The sequence below is a fragment of the Ochotona curzoniae genome, unplaced genomic scaffold (assembly GCF_017591425.1).
Source record: "Ochotona curzoniae isolate NIBS_2020 unplaced genomic scaffold, NIBS_Ocur_1.0 contig_3819, whole genome shotgun sequence".
NCBI classification, from domain to species: Eukaryota; Metazoa; Chordata; class Mammalia; order Lagomorpha; family Ochotonidae; genus Ochotona; species Ochotona curzoniae.
Window position 1 is genome coordinate 3,434,618 of NW_024466004.1, and position 21,529 is coordinate 3,456,146.

A 21,529-nucleotide genomic window follows, 5' to 3' on the forward strand; every position below is an offset into this window, starting at 1 on the left:
GGAAGTGGAGTGTCGGGGACACAAACCGGTGTCCATATGGGATCCTGGCACGTGCAAGGCCGGGATTTCACATGCAAGGCAAGGATTTAGCCACTGAGCCACCATACTGTGTATATGGGCCCATCTATGTATACATATTTTCTTACATTGTTATAATAGCTGTGATGTTGTGGACTGTGAACACTTTTGCTTGGAGCAAGGTGGAACTTCTCAGGTCACTTCATAAAAAGGGGCTTTTTTTTTTTTTTTTTCCATTCTGAAAAAGGCAAGGACCTTTACCAAAACCAGCTAGGCAAGACCGAAGAGGAAGCATTTGTCCCCTTGATGCTACTCCTGGCAGCTCAGGCACCTGAACAAGGCTCTGTCACTGTGTGGACTGCAGTGTGTGTTCACGGGTCCTTGTTCACAGGCCGCTACTTAGGACACAGGGAGTTCTCACCAAGTAACATGACACTGCAAGTAAAGCTTCCTGTATTCCTTGGAGAAAGGATAACATGACTGTTGCTTTGTGGTTATGTGGCTGGAGTTGAGAAAAGCCGCTGGAGCTTATTGTGTGGCATCTCTGGCAGTAACTATGTGGCAGGTAAAGGAAGGCAGAGAGGATGCTGGTACTCTGGCTTACCAAAGCAGTGTGCTGTAAGTGTAGAAGGCATTGATAAACATTTTAAATTCTGAGTCATTTAACTTTTGTAGGAATGAGGGAAGTTTGGCCTGGCTGGAGTCAGCTTAATGAAGACCAGCCTCTTTTTATGGTATTTTTTAATTTATTTATTTTTTCATTTGATAGGCAAATTGACGGGAAGAAGGAAAGAGAGAGGATTGTCCCTTTGGTGGTTCACTCTCCAAATGGCCACAAAGGTTGGAGCTGAGCCACTCTGAAGCCAGCAGCCAGCATCCTCCTCTAGGTCTACCATGTGGGTGTAGGAACCCTAGCATTTGGGCCATTTTCCACTGCTTTCTTTGGCCTGGATCAAAAGTGGAGCAGCTGGGACATGAACCAGTGTCCATTTGGGATGCTGGCTCTGAAGGGCAGAGGATTAACTTGTAGAGCACCATGCCAGCCCTGTGTTATTTAATTACAAAAATACGTAATATAAAATATATTCTCTTAACTATTTGTAAATTTTTTTTTAAGATTTATTTATTTGAAGAGTAGAGCAATAGAAAGAGGAAGAAAGGTATTTTCCAATCACTGTTTACTCCCCAAATAGTTGTAACAGTCTAGAGCTAGGAATTTCTTCCTGTTTTCCCAAATGGGTACAAGGGCCACAGCACTTGGACCATCTTCTGTTGCCTTCCCAGGCACATTGGCAGGAGGTTGGATTGGAAATAGAGTAGCTGATACTCCAATATGGGATTCTTGCATCATGAGTGGTGACTCCTGTTTTATTTGTTTCTGTTTATTTGAGTTGCAGAAACAGAGAACTCCTGTGCACTGATTCACTCCCCGGGTACATGTAACAGCCAGAGTTCATCCAAGCTGAAGCAGGGAGCTGGGAACCCCATCTAGATCTTCCACATGGGCAATTACTTGAATCATCAGGGTGCATGTTAACATGAAGCTAGAGTCAGAAATGGGATCGTGACTTGAGCCTGGCACTCCAGTGTGTAATGTGGATATCACAAACAGCATCTTAACTGCTAAGCCGAACACTTGCCTCCTAATTATTTTTAAGTGTACAGTTAAGGAGTGCTGAGTATGTGCACATTGTGTGTAGCAGGTTTCAGGGCCCTTATGTTTTGCAGAACTACAATTCTGTACCTGTTAAACAATCCTCCCCAGTTCCAGCCCTCTTTACTTTTATGTGAACTTGGCCCTTGGCTGTTTGAGGCCTTATCACTTCTCTTTGACACCCAAACCTCTTGTGCTCTTGTTTCAGGGTTTCTCGGTGGAGGGCCAGGAGAACCTGCAGGAGATCCTCAGCAAGCAGCTGCTGCTGTGTCAGTTCCTCATGGCGCTGTCCGTGGTCCGCACAGGTACTGTGCCCCTCTCTGCCCCTTCCTCTCCCCTGAGTCCCTAGAGGCCCTGCTGGGTAAGACAATGTTCAGGGATTGGCTGGAAGGTTAAAAAAGAAGGGCATCTGTTTATATCAGGCTGCTAATAAGGAGTTTATGGAAGAAAGTTCTATAGAATCGCAAATGCTAAGGTTGATTGTCCCTCTTGTTTCTGACTGCTAGTGAAGCCCAGTGCTGACTTCTTGACTTTGTTCTGTTACTCGCTGAGACTCTCTCCCTTACTTCCTTGAAGGCACTTATTGCCCTTAGTGTATCTGCTCTAATCTAGGAGGCCACTTCATCTGTAAAACCTTTGACCTGTTCACACCATTCAGCGTGGGGCTCATCTACCTGCTGTACTGCTGCTTTGAACGAGTGTGCCTCTTCAAACCAGTTACCAGCCGTCCTGCCAACTCAGAGCGGTGAGGCCTTCCTCTTTCTTGTAAGAGTCAGAACAGCAAATCCGGGTGCATCTCCGTGGTATGAATTCTCAAGCTGCATTAAAGCCTTTCATCTGATTAGATGATTAGAGCCAGTGGGTTTCAGGGTACTTGGATCCTAGTGGTCCTGTGATGTACCAGTTCAGCCTCATCTCCTCCTCCGCAGGCTTTATTCTACCTGCCTGTATGGAGGGGGGAAGAAGGATTTCTTAACTTGGCCTGAGAAAAATTGACTAATAATAATGATACTTGATTGGAAAGGAACTGTGAAGGGGCAAGGGAACTGCCATCTAAATGCACTGCTGGCATCCCAGGTAGACCTAGTATCCACGCATGAGGTGAGAGAAAATGCAGACAATCAGAGTTGCCAGGTAGCTTGCAAAGACAGATTCCTGGGCTTTGTGCTTGGAGAGACTTTTTCACTGGTTCTATTACTACCAGGTGATGGAGATGCAGCCCAACTGGTGGCAGTGTGTTGGAAGCCACCACCTCAGACAGTAGAAACATAACCTGGCATAAAAGGGAAGGGTTTGAGGTCAGCCTTTACGGCAGAGTCTGTGTGTGCTGTCTTTTGTACTCAGACTATAGCTTGGACAGGGAAGCTGTTAGCTTTGTGATTGCATGGGTTGGAAGGAAAAGAATGTGTGGGGAGGAAGCCCTTGCTCAATGGATTGACCATGTCTCCTGCCAGGTATGTGGTGTGCAAGGGCCTGAAGGTGGGCATAGATGATGTCCGAGATTACCTCTTCTCAGTGAATATTAAACTAAACCAGCTACGGAACACCGATTCTGATGTGAACCTTGTGGTCCCCTTGGATGTGATCAAAGGAGATCATGAATTTACTGACTACATGATACGGTCTAACGAGAGGTAAGATAACCAGCTGTTTGTGCTGGCACCACTGGGCCATCAAGGAAGACCAGAGAGCTAAGATCTGAATCCAGTGACTGGTTCTTACTGGTACTTGTCAGCCCTAACAAATTGGTTACTGAGTTTAGTGTGCTGTGTGCAGGGCTCCCTGTGACGTTGGGGATCGTGAGAACAATGATCCTGCTCCCATGTGCTATTGTAAATCCTGTGGGTGGGTGCCTGGAGGGTAAAGGCCTGTTCCAAAGAAATCCTAGTATGACTGACAATTGACAGCAGCCTGTGTCCCTGGAGACAGTGATGCCCACTGAATTGTTGCTGTTTGTAAAAGACCACATGGTTGCTACTTTGTAAGTGCCCTCTTCGTAGGCAGATGAGGGAGAATAGGGGTATAGACATGCTGTGACAGTGACAAACCTTTCAGCAGATCATGACTCCTACTGCATCATCTGAGAAACTATTTCTGTTACCTTCTTTAATTTCTTTGACTCTTCCCCACCACCTATTAGTGATAGTAATGTAAAGTTGTGACAGTTGTCTGAGCTCTGCCAGTGAGGTTGTATGGTGGCATTGAATCAGTGCCAAATAGGGTATAGGAAAGGCCAAACCAGAGAGGCATGGACAGACAGATGGGGACACACAACACACACACATGTGTCTTTTATCCACTGATTGACTCCCCAAATGACTGCAACAGCCAGGGTTAGCTAAGCCAAAGGCAACTCAATTTCTTCTGAGTTTCTCATGTGGATTGCAGGGGCCCAGGAACTTTGGCAAAAATCAACTGTTTTCCCAGGTATATTAGCTTGGAGCTTGCTTGGAAGTGGAGCTGCCAGTACTTGAACCAGCACTTATAATGGATGTGGGAATCTATGTGGCATATAAACTTGCTGAGCCATTTTTCTGGCTCCCAAACTCCATTTCTCTTCAGAGCTTCTAAAAACACCAAGTATTTTATTTAAAGTCAGAGTTACAGAGACAGAGTGCAAGAGAGAGAAATCGATCTTCGTCTGTTGATTCATTTCCCAAATGGCTCCATAACCAGGGATGAGCCAGAGCAAAGCCAGGAGCCAAGAGCTTCATCCAGGTCTCCCATGTGAATGGCAGGGGCCCAAACACTTAGGCCCATCTTCTACTGCTTGGATCAAAAGTGAAACAGCTGGGACTTGAGCTGGCACCCATATGGGATGTTGATATTACAGATGGCAGCTTAACTTGTTGTGCCACAGTGCTGGCCCCAATGCTGAGTCTTCAAGTAGTCGTATAACCAACCATGTGTCTTTTGCTTTTGTTTTTAATTGAGATATAATTCTGTGACATGAGTTCTTCTGATGTGCTGCAGACAGTTTTGACACATATATGTAGCCTACATCCCTATTTAGTTAAAAATATCTGTCATTTCGGGAAATATCCTTGTGCCCCTTACTTACTTGGTCAATCTCAAAGTAATTAGTCTTCTGATTTTTGTTACCACAGATTACGTTTTCCTGTTCTGAAACTTTAATGGAATCCCATTGTATGCACTTCTGTGTTTGGGGTTTTTCCCCTTACTGTAATGCTTTTAAGATTCATTGATGTTGTGCTGGTTTATTTTTCCTCATTGCTGAGCAGTATTTCAGTGCATTGATACAGCATGTCTTATCCTGCTGATGGCTCTTGAGGTATTTCTAGTTGTACTGTTGCTAATACAGCTGCTACAGAATTCTTGTATAAAGCTTTCAGCAGGCAGATGTTTTCATTCACTTGGATAAATACCCAAGAGCAGAAATTCTGGGACATAGGGAAGATGTATGTTAGTTTAAAAATGTCATACGGCTTTTTGAAGTGCTTGTACCATCTTACACTTCACTCTGTCAAAGTTTTAATACATCATTGTCAACATTTTGTATTGTCCGTCGTTTCATTTTAGTTTTTCTAGTGCCATGTAGTGTTTGTCATTGTGATATTTGTATTTCTGTCGCAACTAATGATGTTGAACTCCTTTCTTATGTGCTTAATGGGTAATTGTATATCTTATTTTATGAAGTATCTCATCAAGTCTTTTGACTGTTAAAAATTGGTTTTACATGTTTGGGGCTTTTTCTCCTTAAAGATCTATTTTATTTATTTGAAAGGCAAAGTTATAGAGAGAGAGAAGGAGACATACAGAAAGAGAGGTCTTCCTTCCACTGGACCACTCCCCAAATCTCCACAATGACTGGGCCATGGCCAAAGCCAAGAGCCAAGAGCTTGTTCCAGGTCTCCCATGTGGGTTCAAGGGCCCAAGGACTTGGCCCATCTTACTACTTTCCCAGGCCATCCTCAGGGAGCTGGATGGGAAATAGAGCAGCTGGAACATGAATCAGCTCCAGTATGGGATGCTGGTGCTTGAAGGTAATGGATTCACCTGTTGAGCTCCACTCAAGTGTCTTCTATAAATGGCATATCTGTGTAACCTAAACACATCTTCCGATATACTTTACACCATGTCTAGATTATAATACCTGATGCAATCTAAATGCTTTATAAATAGTAGTTAAGCTGTATTGTTCAGGGAGTAAATGACAGGAAAATGTCTATAAAAGAAGTTGGTTTTATAAGTTTTAGGAATGGTTTGTATGTTTTCTTTGTAAGTCCAATGTCAAATTGTGAAATGTAAATATTTGTCTCCAGTCTGGGACTTGCTTATTTATCTTCTCAGTTGTGCTCATTCATTTTTTGAAAGGCAGATTTACAGAGAGAAGGAGAGACAGAATGCTCTTCATCTACTGCTTTACTCCCCAAGTGGCCTGATTGGGCCAGTCCGAAGCAGGAGCCAGGAGCTTCTTCTGGATCTCTCATATGGGTACAGAATCCCAAGAACTTGAACCATCTTCCACTGCTCTTCCAGGCCATCCTCAGAGAGCTGGATCAAAAGTAGAGCAACTGGAACATAACCTGGCACCCACATGGGATGCTGGTACTTGTTAGTGGAGCATTAGCCTGTTGAGCCACCACATTGGCCCCTGTTGTGCTCATTTATTTTGTTTGAAAGGCAAAGAGAGAAACAGGACAGAGCATGATCTTGCATTTGCTGGTTCTCTTTCCAAAATACCCAAAACATCTCAAGCTGGCCCGGCTGAACCCAGGGACCCAGGGGCTTGAGCCATCACCTCCTGCCTCCCGAGGTATGCGTTAGTGGCAACCTGGGATTGGAAGCAGTCAGGAGTTGAACCTGGACTCTCTGACACAAGGTGTGGGAATCCCAAGCAGCATCCTAATTGTTGCTGAATGTCCGTCCCATAATAGTGTTTTTTGATAAACAGGTGTTTTCAGGCTTTATTTTTTAGTTTTGGTAACATGTACATCACATAAGATTTACCATTTTAGCCATTTTAAACTCCCAGTTAGGTGGCATTATTGCCATTTGCCATTGTGCAGCCGTCAGCACTGTCCATTTCCGTAACGTTGCCATCATCTGATACATAAACTCTCTCCATTAAACTGCAGCTCCCTGATTGCCCTTCTTTCTGAATTTGCCTATTCTCTCATATAAAATAATCATACAGTGTGTATCCTATTGTATTTGATTTATGTAGCATAAGTCCTTTCCTGTTTATAGCTGAATAGTGTTTCATTGTGTGTGTGTATAGATTGCAGTTTGTCCAGTGACCTACTGGTGGACATGTAAGTTGGTTTTCACCTTTTAGCTGTGAGCCCCGAGTGCTTGCGTGAGTGCCTGCATGGATTCTCCTGAAGTGTCTGAAGTATAGTGGTTGCATCATGTGGTTTTACATTTTTTAGGAACCATCTTATTTTTCCTGGTGACTACATCCTTCCCATCAGTGATATCCACAGGTTCAAATTGCAGAGGCTGGCATTGTGGCACAATTGGTTAAACTGCGGGACTCCACTGTCCCATATGAGCACTGATTTGAGTCCCAGCTGCTTTGCTTCCAGTCCAGCTCTATGCTAATGTGCCTGAAAGGCAATGAAGAATGACTCAAGGCTTGGGCACCTATACCGCCTAAGAGATGGGGATGGAGTTCTGGGCTCCTGGCTTCTGCCTCTCCCAGGTCTGACTGTTGCAGCCATTTTAGGCAGTGAGCCAGGAAATGGAAGATCTCTTTCTCACCCTCTCTTTCTCTGTCATTCTGCCTTTCATGTAAATTAAAAAAAAAAAAGTTCGTATTTCTCCACACCAATGTTTGTCTTTTTCTGTTTCTTTTTTTTAAATGGTTGCCATCGTGTTATATGAGAAGTAAGGCTTTCTGGTTGTGGTTTTGATTTGCATTTCCCTAATGCCTGGTGATCCTGGGCGTTAGGGATGGGCTGTTTCTACCTCTTCCCTGGAGAAATGTATATTAAAATCTTTGGCTCATTTTTAATGTTTTTGTGCTGAGTGGTAGACATTCATTATGCATTCTGGATATTAACTCTTTATCAGATTTACAATTTTAAAATATTGTCCCTCACTCTGCGAGTCTTTTATTTGTTGCTTTGTGCTTTGCTGCACAGTAGATTTTAGTTTTGGTATGGTCCAGTTTACCTGTTTTTTCTGTTATTGCCTGTGCTTTTGGAATCATATCCATGAAATTGCTAAATCCAATGTCATAAAGCTTGAAATACTTCATTCTAAGAATTTTATAGTGTTGGTTGTTATGTTCAGGTTTTGATCATTTTGAGTTAACTTTTATATATTGGGGTAGGTCTGACTTCATTCTTTTGTATGTGAATATCCAGTTTTTGCAGTGCTGTGTGTTGGAAGGACTGTCCTTTCCCCACTGGATGCTCCCGGCACCCCTGGTGAACATCATTTGATCATACATGTGAGAGCCTTTCCTGTTGGTGTGTGTGTCTTTAGGCTAACACCACACTGTTTTCTTTCTGTAACTTGTAGTAAGCTTTGAAATCAGAAAGTATGAATCTTCCAACTTTGCTTGTTCTTTTCAATATTGTTTCGGTTATTTGGGGACCTTTGAAATTCCACTTGCAAAACCACTAATTGGGATTTCAGGGATTAAAATATAGGTTATTTGAGATAGTTTTGTCATCTTCCTTCCAGTCTCTCCACACTGACGATGTTTCTATTTATGTCTGTATTTTTCAGCAGTGTTTTACAGTTTTCAGTTATAAGTCTTTGACATTCTTGGCTTAAATTAATCTCTAACAACAAAAACAAGAATTTTTCCATAGGTATCTTATCCTTTATGATGATATTGTGAATGAAATTATTTCCTTAGTTTCCTTTTGGGATTATTCCTTGGTAGCAGTATATATAAATAGAGCTGATTTTCTCGTGTTGATTCTGTATGTTGTAAGTTCCCTGAATTCATGTATTAGTTACAACAGTATTTTGTTGGAATCTTTAAGGTTTTTTACATACAGGATATGTCATCAGTAAAGTGGGAAATTTTACTATTATTTTCCAGTTTGAATATCTGGAAATTTGTTTAGTAATTTTTTTCCCCTTTAAAAATGTGCCTATAGTAAAGTCATAACAATATTATCTTGTTTGCATACGTTACATTTAGTTCTGTGATACAGCTAAAAGTAATGTTTGCATATATTTTGTGATAGAGGGGCCAAGGGATTAAGATTTATTTTAGGGAGATAGAGTTGTTTTGGCACTATTTGCTGAGAATTTTTCTCCTGTTTGATTTCTCTGCACCTTTCTTGAAAATTATGTTACTGAATATGTGTTAGTGTATTGCAGGGTGCTCTCTTCTGCTCCATTAATCTGTTTACCCTCTTGCACCATATTCTCCATGACTGTAACTTAACAAAAGAAGTCTTCAGGTTAGGTGATATATGTTCTTCAGTTTTGTTCTCCTTGATGATTGTTTTGGCTGGTCCAAAACATTCGTATTTCCATATAATTTTTAGGATCAGCTTGTCAGCTTCTATAAAAATCCAGCTGAAGAGGCAGACGTTGTGGCATTATGAGTTGAGCCACTACTAGGGATGCCAGCATTCCATGTCATAGTCTAGGTTTGAGTCTCAGCTACTCCACCTTCTGCCGAAGCCTTCTGGTAATGTGTCTGGGAAGCTCAAGTGTGTGAGTCCCAGATGGAGCTCCTGGATCCTGTCCTGAGTATAACCTGGCCCAGCACTGCTGTCGTGGCCATTCAGGAAGCGAACCAGCAGATGGAAGATACTGTTTCCAACTCCAGTCACTCTGCCTCTCAGATAAGTACATCTTTTATTTATTTATTTATTTTTAAAGATTAATTTACTTATTTTTATTTGAAGACAAGGATAGAGTCTTTCATCTGCTGGTTAGCTCCCACATGATTACAACAGCTGGAGCTGAGCTGATCCAAAGCCAGGAGCTTTGTTTGGGTCTCCCTTGTGGTTACAAGGGCCCAAGGACTTGCGCCATCCTCTGCTGCTTTACTCAGGCCATAAACAGTGAGCTGGATTAGAAGTGGAGCAGCTGGGACACAAACCGGTTTATCTATGGGATACCAGCACTGCAGTGAGAGGATTAGCCTGTAATGCCACCATGCGGACCCCAAATAAGCACATCTTAGAAAAAGGAGGGGGGGAGAGAAATCCTGCAGGAGTTGTGATGATTACATTGAATTGAGGGGGAATTGACATCTTTATATACTTCTATCCAGGAACAAGAAATATCTGTCCAGTCATTTCGCTTATCTTTATTGTCTCAGCAATACTGTATAGTTTTCAGTGTAGCAATCTTACATGGTTCCTGTTAAATTTATACTTAGGAATTTTATGAGTTTGGATGCTATTGTAAATTATATTTTAAAAATTGTATTTCCATTGTTTATTTCTAGTGTATACATACAATTGATTTTTGTATATTGCCTGTATCCTGTGAGAATGTTCAGTTTCCTTATTAATGCTAGATTTTTGTATGTTCCATGAGATTTTTTTCATATATGAAATTATGTCTTAAGAAGATAAAGACAGTTTTACTCTTTCTTTTCTGCTGTTTGCCTTTTCGGTCTTTCTCTTGCTTCTTAGCACCCTGACTGCTCCTCCAGTAGGACACTGAGATGACGATGCGTGTGGCCACTGTGCCTTTTCCCTCCGTTTTCATTCATGTTTAAGCATGAAGTATTACACTATCTGTGTCCTTTATCATGATCAGTTTTCTTCTGTTTCTAGCTTGCTGAAAATTTTCAATCATAATAGATATTCATCTTTGTCAGATACTTCTGTTGTATCTAGAAGTTTTCTTAAGTTCAGTAATAAACTGATTTACCTAGAATGATCTTTGAATAGTAAACAAATCTTGCATTTTGGTAATAAAATCCAGTTGCTCATGATATACTATCACTAATATCTTCTATATTTATTAATATTAATGAGGCTTATAGTCATTTATGTAGGATGTTAGTCTATTCTACATTCTTCTGAAGTCTTGGCTTGATTTTAGGATCAAGGCTAGGCTGGTATTTTTTTTTTAAAGATTTATTTATTTATTGGAAAGTCGAATATACAGAGAGGAGGAGAGACAGAGAGGAAGATCTTCCATCCAATGATTCACTCCCCAAGTGAGTGCAATGGCCGATGCTATGCCGATCCAAAGCCAGGATCCAGGAACTTCTTCCGGGTATCCCACATGGGTGCAGGATCCCAAAGCATTGGCCCGGCCTCGACTGCTTTCCCAGGCCACAAGCAGGGAGCTGGATGGGAAGTGGAGCTGCCGGGATATGAACCGGCGCCCATGTGGGATCCTGGCGCGTTCAAGGCGAGGACTTTAGCTGCTAGGCCACACCGCTGGGCCCAAGGCTAGGCTGTTTTTATGAAATGATTTGGAAAATGTTTCTTTTCTGAAACAATTTATATAAGATTGGTGTTTTTTTTTTTTTTTTAACTTTTTGGTGGTGGAGCCATTTAAGCCATTTGAGTTTCTCTGTGGAAAAGTTTAAAATGCAGTGTCATGGGGTGGACCAGTGGCACAGCGCTTCAGGCACACTGGGACACACTGCTCACACCAGATGTGCCACTGTGGCTCCACCTTAGAGTGTGGCTCCCTACTGTGTGCACGCTAAGGGGCAGCAGAGGCTCCCTACTGTGTGCACGCCAGGGGGCAGCAGATGACAGAGGGACTGCTAGGGCTGCTGCCACTCTTGTGAGGGACTGAGCTGAGTTCCTGGCTCCTGGGTTCATCCTGGCCCAGCCCCAGCTGTTGCAGGCATTTGGGGAGTGAACCACCTGTGTCTCTAGCTCTCTGCCTTTCAACTAAATAAAACATTTCAAAGTAAAATAAAACTTGGTTTCTTAACAGAGCAGAGCTTTTCATATTTTGTTTTCAGTGAATTTGTTGTTCAGTAATTATCCATTTAATTTATGGCATTAGATTTATGGACATGAGCCAGTGTTGTGCAGCAGGTTGAACCACTGCTTACAGTGACAGCATGCCAAATCAGAGTGCCAGTTTGATCTCTGGCTTCTCCACCTCAAATCCACTTGACCTGTTTCTATGTTTTTGTTTGGGTTTTTGCTGTTTGTCCTCAGATTCATTGACTCTTTTTTCCTTTAATGTGTTCAGTCTGCTGAAAAACTCATCAAAATAATTGTTTACTTATATTTTTCATTCTTGAGTACTTTTCCCCTTTTAAAAAATACTGTTACGGGGGACCTGGATTGTCATGTAGTGGGTTAAGGCATGTCTTATGACACTGGAATCAGGTTCCAGTCCTGGCTGTTCTGCTTCCAATCTAGCTCCCTGCTAATGTGCCTGGGAAGGCAGCAGAAGATGGCCCAAATACCTGAGTGCCAGCCACCTATGTGAGAGCAAGGTTGGAGTTCCAGCTTCCTGACTTTGGTTGGTCCAGCCTGGAAGTTGCAGCCATTTGGGGAGTGAACCAGCAGATGGAAGGCTAATCAAACACTCTCTCTTACTCTGCCTTTCAAATAAAAGTTACTAGAGGTGGCATCGCGGCACAGTGGCTTGTGCCATGCTTGTGATGCCAGCAACCCATATGGGAGTGCTCATTTATATCTCAGTTGCTCAGTTTCCAGTCTAGCGCCCCACTAGTGCACCTGGAAAACAGCAGAGGATGGCCCACATATGGAGGCTCCTGCCATTCAACTGGGAAACCTGTATGAAGCTCCAGGCTGCTGGCTCCAGCTTGGCTAGCCCAGAACTAGCCATTTTTGTGGCCATTTGGGAAGTGAGCCAGAGGAAGGAAGGTCTGCTTCTGTTTTTCTACCTTTCAAAGAAAAAATATTTTATTTTTGCTGAAATTCTCCATCTTCCATCTTTTTATGTGTATTGTCTACCTTTTCCACTAGATCTAGTATTTTTTTTTTAATTACAAAACCAAATGTATCAGTTATTTTACGTCCTGTGTGAGGGTTCCAGCATTTCAGCCGCCCCTGGGTCCTGTCGTCTTGGGGCATTTTCCTTTGTCATTGTGTCACATGTTCTTCCCTGATCGTGTACTTCATAGTTCTTTATTAGATCAAAGATGTCACATGTAATAGGACAGAGGAGAGGAGAGTCGAAAGGAGAGCTGTTAGCATAAGTGGGTTGAGTCATCGTGGTTGGTCTGTAATTGAACTGCACCTGGAATTTGTCACTGCTGTATTTACACTTTGTGTCACTAGTTTCAAACTATTTAAGGATGGACTCAAGTTTTTTCAGTAGCACTTGAGATCTGAGTGTCTGGAGGGTTTGACTCAGTTCTAGAACCCTCTGCCCGCAGCCTCCCATGGGTTGCATGTGATTGCACCTTGGAACTGAGGAGGGATCCTCTACCTTCATCGTGTTCCCTGCATACAGGTGGCTACAGCTCTGCTCTGCCCTCATGTCATTTGGCCGTCTTCTGAGATCAATTTTTTTTTCCCCTCCTAGCCATTGTAGTCTGCAGATCAAAGCTCTGGCCAAAATCCATGCCTTTGTTCAAGACACGTGAGTGTTGCCTCCTTTTCTGAGTTCAGCTATTTCAGGGGAAGATCTTCTCTTTCTCACTCTGCTGTGAAATTCGAAAGGGGTTACGGGGCCTGTGGCGTGAACCTTGGCCTCAGAGACTTTACGTTGGCGTTGGGCAGATGAGAGTAATCTAGGAAAAGGATGCAGGAGGAGCTACTAACTGCATCACAGGGTGTGTGTGGCACAGCACAAGTGAGTCTCAGACTGTTCTGGTGCTGGCTTCCCCTGCAGGGCGGGGAGGGGTGCACACAGGCTTACTCCCACACTTTGGGGGACTTGAACAGTTTACTGGCTTCCTTTCTTAGGACCCTGAGTGAACCTCGGCAGGCAGAGATCCGCAAAGAGTGCCTCCAGCTCTGGGGGGTGAGTGTCCCCCTGTGCCCTTGTTGCTGCTTGTCAGAAAAGCCACTGGGAATGGGATTGTACCCAGCCCTGTCAAATTAGGGTCTCCATGCACTCACCTTGGGATGTGTCTTGCCGACATCAGGGCAGTGTGAGGAGCTGCCTCCTCAGCCCTTGGGCTGCCAGTTTGGCCAGTTGCTGGGTTAGAAGGGACAGGGTGGTGGGTGGACAAACTTCATGTTGCTGCTGCTGGTCCTGCCCTCAGTGTGCAGCCACAGACATGAAGAAACGGCAGTGGGACTACCCACTCCCTCACCCTCTGTCCAGCCTCTTGGGTTCCGGTTTTTCCAATCTGAACATGGTCCCTCATCTGCAGATGCTTCACAGAGCCTTGGTTAGTTAACATGGCATTTGACAATCAAAGCTCTCTGCTCTCTCCTTTCAGATCCCAGACAAGGCTCGAGTTGCTCCTTCTTCCTCAGACCCGAAATCTAAATTCTTTGAGCTAATCCAGGTAGGTCTGGAATCTGTGGTAGAAGAGGGTAGCTGCCTAAGGATAGATGCAGAGGGGGCTGCTGAGGCCCTGCATCCCCGGCCACCTGTGGGCTTTGGAGGAACCACCACCAGCTCTGGGGTCTGGGTGAAGGCCGCCACAGTTGGGAACATTGGGTAGACGGTGTGGAGTTGCCCAAGAGTGTGCAGGCCCCTGAGATTCTGATCCTGATGTGCTTGTGCCTGGCATTGATGCCACCCAAATGGTGGTGCAGGCTGTGGGAGCCCAGCATACTTGGAGTTCTATGGGATTCACCTGCTGAGGAGGTGTGGAATGTGGGGTGACCCTGGCTAGGGGGCAGGGGGCCAGTACCAGCTTCTGGGTCCTGTTTGTGTTAAACTGGTGCTGGCAGTTCTTCCTCCATGTTTTCTTACCACTCACCCTCCAGCCTTTCTCTGGGCTGCATCTAAATCTGGTCTGGATCCTGAGCCGTAGTGCTGTTTTGTGAGGGGCAGGAGAAGGGGTTCAGTGATAGCCAGAAGAGCCATGGGTGCATTTTCCTGAATAGGGTGGTGGATCACTCACTGCTCTCTGGCCAACTGCTAGAGAATCCTCGCTTTCAGTTTTATTGAAGGGGCAGCTTTTATATTCTGGTGACATTTCGTTGCATCCCTGGTAAATTGATCTCTACCCGGGGCCTCAGTGTTCTTTCTTCCCCAGCCTTCCTAACAGGTCTGAAGGAGCACTCCAGGCAAATGGAACTAAATACCTTTAGTGCATGGCTAGGTAGGGAGGAGGCCACAGAGAGCATGTTTTGGAGAGCCAGTGCTGCCTGCCCCACCGGGTACAGGCACCCCAACCAAGGGCCTGCCTCTTTCCCCAACCCAGCACGGTTTTCTCTAACCTACCGCTGCAGGGTACAGAGATTGACATCTTCAGCTATAAGCCCACACTGCTCACCTGCAGAACCCTGGAGAAGATTCGCCCTGTGTTAGACTACCGCTGCATGGTGTCTGGCAGCGAACAAAAGTTCCTTATCGGCCTTGGGGTGAGTTTGTGGTGGGCTCTCTTCTCGCTCTTGAGCCTGTACCTGGTCTCAGCACCCAGCAGCTGCACTTTAAGCCTAGTGCTGGTGCTTCTTGAAACTTCCTTTCTTCCTCTAACACCATCCTCACCTGTGCCTCCCCCTGGCTTGCAGAGGTATCCCCTGTCCTTTCTCTGGGTTTTGGAGTCCAGAGTGAGGTGAGGGGGCCTTGGTGAGTTCTGTGTCTCACTAACATGGTTACTTTTCTTTCCACTTTGACTTGTCTGAGCTCTTCCTCACTGAGCTACTTTTGCATCTTCTCACACTGTTTTCTCACTACTTCTCTTTCATAAAACCCACCCATCACACTTTGGACTTGGGTCTTTTGAAAGATGCCCAGGGCTGTCTGCTGGCAGCGGGAGGCAGTTCTCTGCTTATTTCTGCTGAGGCAGCAGAAAGGCAGTACAACAAATGTAACCTTTCCAGGAGGCTCTCTTCTGGTCCTTCCCAGCCCTTCAGCTAGCAGCTGCCTGCCCGAAGCCCTTTTGGGAACCAGGTCTCTTAGTCTCCACACCTCTCTGACTGGCCCGTCTTCTACCTGCAGAAGTCGCAGATCTACACCTGGGATGGCCGCCAGTCAGACCGCTGGGTCAAGCTGGATCTGAAGACAGAGCTGCCCCGGGACACCCTACTCTCGGTGGAAATTGTGCATGAGCTGAAAGGCGAGGTCAGGAGGCGTTCTATCCAGCATCAGTCCTGTGGCTCAGGGACTGGCCTCTGCTGGGCCTGACCCTGTGCCCCAAGTTAATGCGGTGACTGTGGGCAGTGGTTGGCAGGGCCCAGGACTAGGGAATGGTTTAAATTCCTCTTCCTAAGTAGTTGCTCCAGCCATGGAAAATTTAGATAGGAAAGAACACAGTCGTGTGTGTATCGAGAGCCCTGGGGGATGCTCTAGAAGCAGCAGGTTGAGTTTTTGGCGAAGGCCCCCTTGGGAAGGACAGCATTCATCATTTCCCAGGAGCAAGAGCGTTACCCACTGTACAGACGACATTCAAAACACTTGGTAACCATAGCTGGCAAAGGCCAGGTGGCCTACTCTGGCTGCGGGAGCCCCATGGTGATGATAGCTGCCGCCTGTTGGGGTTAGGGCTCCAATGGCCCATTATCCAAAGTCTTCCAGTGGGCTCATCCCCTGCTAAGCTGAGAGGGAGGCAAGAGAAGTATTCTTTTTAGCTCCCTACCCTTCCCTAGCTGTAGGTGGAATGGAGGCTGGCATGCTATGGCAGACAGAACGGGCAACATACTTGTCCTTCTAGGGGAAGGCCCAGCGGAAGATTAGTGCCATCCACATCCTCGATGTCCTTGTGTTGAACGGCAGCGATGTCCGGGAGCAGCACTTTAACCAGCGGTCTGACCTGGGCCCCTTGCTGGGGGGGAGAGTGGGGGAGGTTGGGCAGGTCTCCAAGCTCATCTCTCACCCAGGCCTTCTCTACTTCACGGATATCCTGAGACTGTCCGCTGTCCCACCCACCGGCTGGTCCCACGGGCACAGGGGCTATTGGTGTTGCTTTCTGAGCCTGAGGGCTTGGCCCTGGCTGTCACAGGTCACCCCGATTAAGTTGGTCCACCTGAGTGGCTATACTGTGGTCTCCCTGGTTTGGGGTCACAGTGCAGACACAGAAAGATGCCTGAAGTTCCAGCATGGGACTGAACACCCTTCGGGAACACAGCCAATACTGGGGTGTGGGGTCAGACCTGGGAGTGGAGGGCCTGGGTGAGGATGGCAGTGGAGACAGCAGGATGCTGCCCGAGGGCTAAGGGTGCTGCCTTTCCAAGTGGCTTTACTGCAAGTTTAGATCATGCCCCTGGTGCTGTGAAAACACCCTGGGCAGGGCTGCTGGTGGGCACCATGGTGTGTCCCTGACTGGCTGTTTGGATTGCAGAATTCAGCTGGCTGAGAAGTTTGTGAAAGCTGTGTCCAAGCCCAGTCGGCCTGATATGAACCCCATCAGGTGAGCACCACACACGGGGTCTCTCCTCACATCCCTCTTACTGCTGCTTCCTGGCCAGTGAGGGCTGGGAGAGTACAGGGGAGGGGCCAGGCAGCTGGTGGTCAAAATGACTGCCCTTGTCAAGCTGTGCATGTTTCGGGGTGCTAGGCAGGTGGCCCCTCTTCCCCAGAGGATCCTCATCCTGTCTGGCAATGGGTGAACTGCCACAGGTGGCAGCTCCTTTCTTGGGGTTGAGGTGCCTTCACTGAAAATGTGCTGTGACATGCTGACACCCCAGAAGTCACTGACACTGGTGTGTCATTAGCCTGTCACCTGGTCTGTACGACCTTCCCCTCAGGAAGAAGAGTGCTTAGGAAATGGGAGTTTTGAACATGAGAAAGAGAAGGGTGGTTTGAGGGAGTGGCATGCTCAGAACTTGGGCTCTGTTAGATGTGTGAAGGTTCCAGGCCCCCTGATGGAGAGATAGAGAAAAGCCTGCAAGGGTAGCCAAGGCCCAAGGGTATCAATCCTACTCAAGGCTTCATGTCACTGGAGGTTGGCATGTCTGTTTATACTTTATCAAAGCCATTTTCATTGTTCCTCTTAGTTTAAGTCAGTTGTTGGATTACCCCCAGGCTGTACTTCACAGATGATGTCAAAGGCCACAAGCAGTTTCTGTGGATGCTTCCACGGGTCCTGCCCAGCAGCCTGGTGGGTCTCCTTACCCAGGAGTACTCCAAAGGCGTGTTCGGGGCCCCCAGGGGCAGAGCCCCACACTCCTGCCTAGGAGTCCCCAAGTGTGATGGGATGGTAGGAAAGCTTAAAATTCAATTAGCCAATGTGGACAAGACCCCGACTCTTGGTTTTCTGGCCTCTGGCAGTGGCAGAGAGGACTTGAGGCTGGGAATCCTGGCAGACACCTGTGTGTGCCATACCTTCCCTCCACACCCTTTAGTCTTCAGGGCACCTCCTTTCGGTCACCCTGAGGTAGGCCCAAGAAGCTGCTTGGCAGTGCTGAAAACTTAAGGCTTGTCAAGGTGGGACAGCAGTGCCATCAGCTGGGCATCCTCATTCTTGGGCTGGGTGACTGAAGAGAGGGTCTGAGGCAGATGGCAGCTGCCACTTCCTGGAAGAGTGGCTGCTGGAAGCCTCTGTTCACTCCACCCCTCTGTGCACAGGGTGAAGGAGGTGTACAGGCTGGAGGAGATGGAGAAGATCTTTGTCAGGTGAGTCTCACCCAGTGCGGTGCAGGGCTTGAGGGGAACAAGAGAGGAAGGCACAGCCGTGGCAGGGATTTGTTTTCTGCCCAGATGGCTGGAGGGTAGAGTGGTGGTAACTTAGTCTGCGTAGCTCTCTCCATCCCATGGTTTTTGGGGTTGAGTGCTGACTGAGCACCTGCTGGCAGGGGAGCCGGACGGCATGTCAGGCAGAAATACTGGCTCACTGATCAGCGAAGTGGGATCATCCCTGTGAGAGGCAGAGCATCAAGCTGGTTGAAACCCTGTAAACCCCAGCTCCTGGTGTGAACAAGTGAGCAGGCTTCTTTTGCGTGGGGCACAGGTGCTTACAGAGATGAGTCTCCTCCCAGGAGCCAGCAAGGGGAAACCTAGTGCTCTAACCTTGGTGGCCACTGTGCTGCCAGGGTGGGGACTAAGGACCCGGTGGCACCTTTGGTCACAGATGTCCCGCTAGAGCCCCTGAGAGCAGTATCACAGCAGGTTCTTCCCTCACTGTGTTGCCTCCACTGCTTGGCTCGGCAGCAGGAGGCCAGGATCCAATCCCTATCCTGCTGTTAGCTCCCTTGCCATGCGACTTGGGGGTTCTTCCTTTAGTCTCCGTGCCTCCTCCTCGTGCTGAACTAGGATAAAACACTGGGTGGTGTGGCCTTGACATCAGCCAGAGGCTAATGGGAGGGTCTCTCACCATCTCTCACTGCTGGCGCACACGCCTGGGGAGCCAGGTTGGAAATGAAGATCATCAAGGGTTCCAGCGGCACTCCCCGGCTCAGCTATACGGGGCGGGATGACCGACACTTTGTGCCCACAGGCCTCTACATCGTCAGGACTGTGAATGGTGGGTGATGAACAACTATTTCCTGCCTTAGCCCCTTCGCTGCCCCAAGCTGGAGCTGAAGGCTCTCTGGGAAGGTTGGGGACAGGTGTGCTGCCGGGCTACCCTCGTCTTCTTAGTGAGCTGGCATTCTAAGCCAGCTCTTTTTGGGCCCTGGGAGCTGGGTTTGAGTGGGACAAGGTGTCTGCACACATGCTGGCCCTGTGGCCACAGAGGGCCTTTGCACGGGCCAGTAGCAGATCCAGAGGTGCCAGCCCCTGTGACCTAGTGAGGGAGGCTGTATCCTCATGGCTGTCCCCACTGCTTTGGGGGTAGGGGCAGGCAGCAGGTGTATCCCGTGGACCTCTGTCCTTGCTGAGCCCCTTTCCTTCTTCCTGTCAGAGCCATGGACCATGGGAATAAGCAAAAGCTATAAGAAGAAGTTTTTCTATAATAAGAAAACCAAGACATCCACCTTTGACCTCCCTATAGACTCCATTGCTCCATTTCAGTAAGTAGCCTCTCTTCAAGCCTGCCCTTGGCAGCGCATGGGGCCCTGGGCATCAGGAGCAATGATGCTGTGATAGTTGGGGGTTCCCCATCTTAGGGGTTGGTCTGGGCAGGGCGTCCACCCAACAGCAGCCACTGTGCATGATAGGTCAGCCCTGGCTTGCTGGGAACAGTGTGCTGAGGCGGTGGCCCTGCACGTTGCAACTTGAGGTACCAAGGCCCCAATCACAGGATTCCAGCGTCCGCTTGCCAGGTTATGGGTCACATATCTCCAAAGCATCCCTCCGTCATCTGCACTTGACCCGACACTTGTCCCTGTCCCCACACTAACACAACAGAATGAGTCCCTGGGTGTTCCTTATTAGCAGCCCAGCTGTTTGTTGGGGACAGATGGGTTCTAAGCAGCAGGTAGAAAGGCTGGGCCTTGTGGCTGCCATAGGAAGCCCCTTACCTGGCATCCCTGACGAGCATCCCGTCCCCAGCGTCACTGTTGCCTGGGTTGTGGGGTGGTCTTGCGGGTCTGTGCCCCCAGCCTCTGATCTCCTTCTCTTTCCCCTTTGCAGCGTCTGCCACTATGGCCGGCTCTTCTGGGAGTGGGGGGATGGTATCCTTATGCACGACTCCCAGAAGCCCCAGGATCCGAACAAGCTGTCTAAAGAAGACGTCCTCTCCTTCATCCAAATGCACAGCGCCTGAGGGTCGCGGGTCACCCAGCGTGCCCCAGGGCAGGGCTCTGGGCACCTGGGACCCTCAGTGGAGCAATGCAGCCTGGTCGGAGGGCAGGTGGCCTCCCTTGAGTCTGCGGAGAACTGCACAGGGTCCTCAGAAGCCTTCTCGCATGAGCCTTTCCTCTGCTGGGACTCAGCCCGAAGGCGGCTGCTCCCAAGCAGGACAAGGTGAGCGCTCCATGCTCCAAGGGCAGTGGAGCACCCAGTGAGGAGCTGCTCTCGCTCATTCCTGTAGACTCACTTTTCTGAGTTCCGTGCCCTGCCCCGACAATGACCAAGTCCCTGCTCTGCCTGGGAGTGGGTGCAGGCCCACTGGCATGGGCTGGCCAGGAGCAGCTGCCATGCAAATCAAGGTTTTCCTTGAATGCCAAGCTGGGGACTTCCCGTCTCCTCCCTGAGCCCTCCCGGCAGGCCGGGAAAAAGAGCTTGGGTCCTCCACCTTGGGACTGTGTGTTACTGCCTCCTGGCATTGTGGAACTTGCTGAGCCTACCCTCTTGGGATTCAAACCCTGGGCAGCTGTGAACATGCAGGCACCAGCCCTAAAGTGCTGCCTGTGTGTGTCAGTCATGGCAGGTGCCTCAGTGGTCTGAGCAGCCCTGGCCCTGTGATCACCACCCCGCTGCCCTGGGTGCTATGGGGTCAGGACAGCTTCTTGCTACCCTTCCTCTCGTTTCCCCCACAAGCTGGGCTGGTTGTTTGTCCCTATGTGGTCACTCCATTTCCTGTAACTTGGCGGAAGCACAGAGGGAGGAGGGGGAACTGGGCAGTAGCTCTGGGTGGGGGAGGGCACCTATGGTTGTTTCTAATGGGAAATACCTCAGATGTTGGTATGAGCTTCCCGGGAGCCCAGCTCAGAGCTAGCCTGGTTTCCATGGAGATAGGGTGCTGATGTTCCTAGGGGATTGGCACTGGCTCCACCATGGGGTCCTTCCGGCAGCATCTGGCCCCTAGGCTGGCAGCAGCACCGCTGAGATGCTGTGTTCCACCCAATTCTGGGTCTATCAGTGTGTCTTGCAGAACCTTGAATCATTAAAGATAAACATATTTTTAAAGCCTGTTTGGCTCTGTGACAGGCTTGGCTGAGACAGCTTGGGCGGAGGCTGCATTCAGAGAGGACTTGGTTAATGGGAGCCCATCCGAGCTGTGGGGCCCTTGCAGAGCTCCCAAGGCTGCAGCTGGAGGGGAAACGCAGAGAACAGTTGGAGAAAACCTGCAGCTCG

The 21,529-nt window shown here is 47.7% G+C and overlaps 1 protein-coding gene across 4 annotated transcripts in view; it reads left to right on the forward strand.

Annotated features, from left to right (window-relative positions):
• The window catches only part of CMTR1 (cap methyltransferase 1), a 45,306-nt gene extending 23,942 nt beyond the window's left edge, over positions 1-21,364 (forward strand). For all 4 annotated transcript variants that reach the window (XM_040983302.1, XM_040983303.1, XM_040983304.1 and 1 more), the window contains 14 exons: positions 1,881-1,977; positions 2,285-2,417; positions 3,127-3,306; positions 13,094-13,150; positions 13,477-13,534; positions 13,959-14,027; positions 14,923-15,054; positions 15,635-15,757; positions 16,347-16,438; positions 16,974-17,042; positions 18,200-18,247; positions 18,982-19,094; positions 19,473-19,581; positions 20,144-21,364. In XM_040983302.1, coding sequence (XP_040839236.1) covers positions 1,881-1,977; positions 2,285-2,417; positions 3,127-3,306; positions 13,094-13,150; positions 13,477-13,534; positions 13,959-14,027; positions 14,923-15,054; positions 15,635-15,757; positions 16,347-16,438; positions 16,974-17,042; positions 18,200-18,247; positions 18,982-19,094; positions 19,473-19,581; positions 20,144-20,276 — 1,413 coding nt within the window. In that variant the 3' untranslated portion in view covers positions 20,277-21,364. The remainder of the gene's footprint in view (positions 1-1,880; positions 1,978-2,284; positions 2,418-3,126; positions 3,307-13,093; positions 13,151-13,476; positions 13,535-13,958; positions 14,028-14,922; positions 15,055-15,634; positions 15,758-16,346; positions 16,439-16,973; positions 17,043-18,199; positions 18,248-18,981; positions 19,095-19,472; positions 19,582-20,143) is intronic.
• Positions 21,365-21,529: the final 165 nt, after the last annotated feature.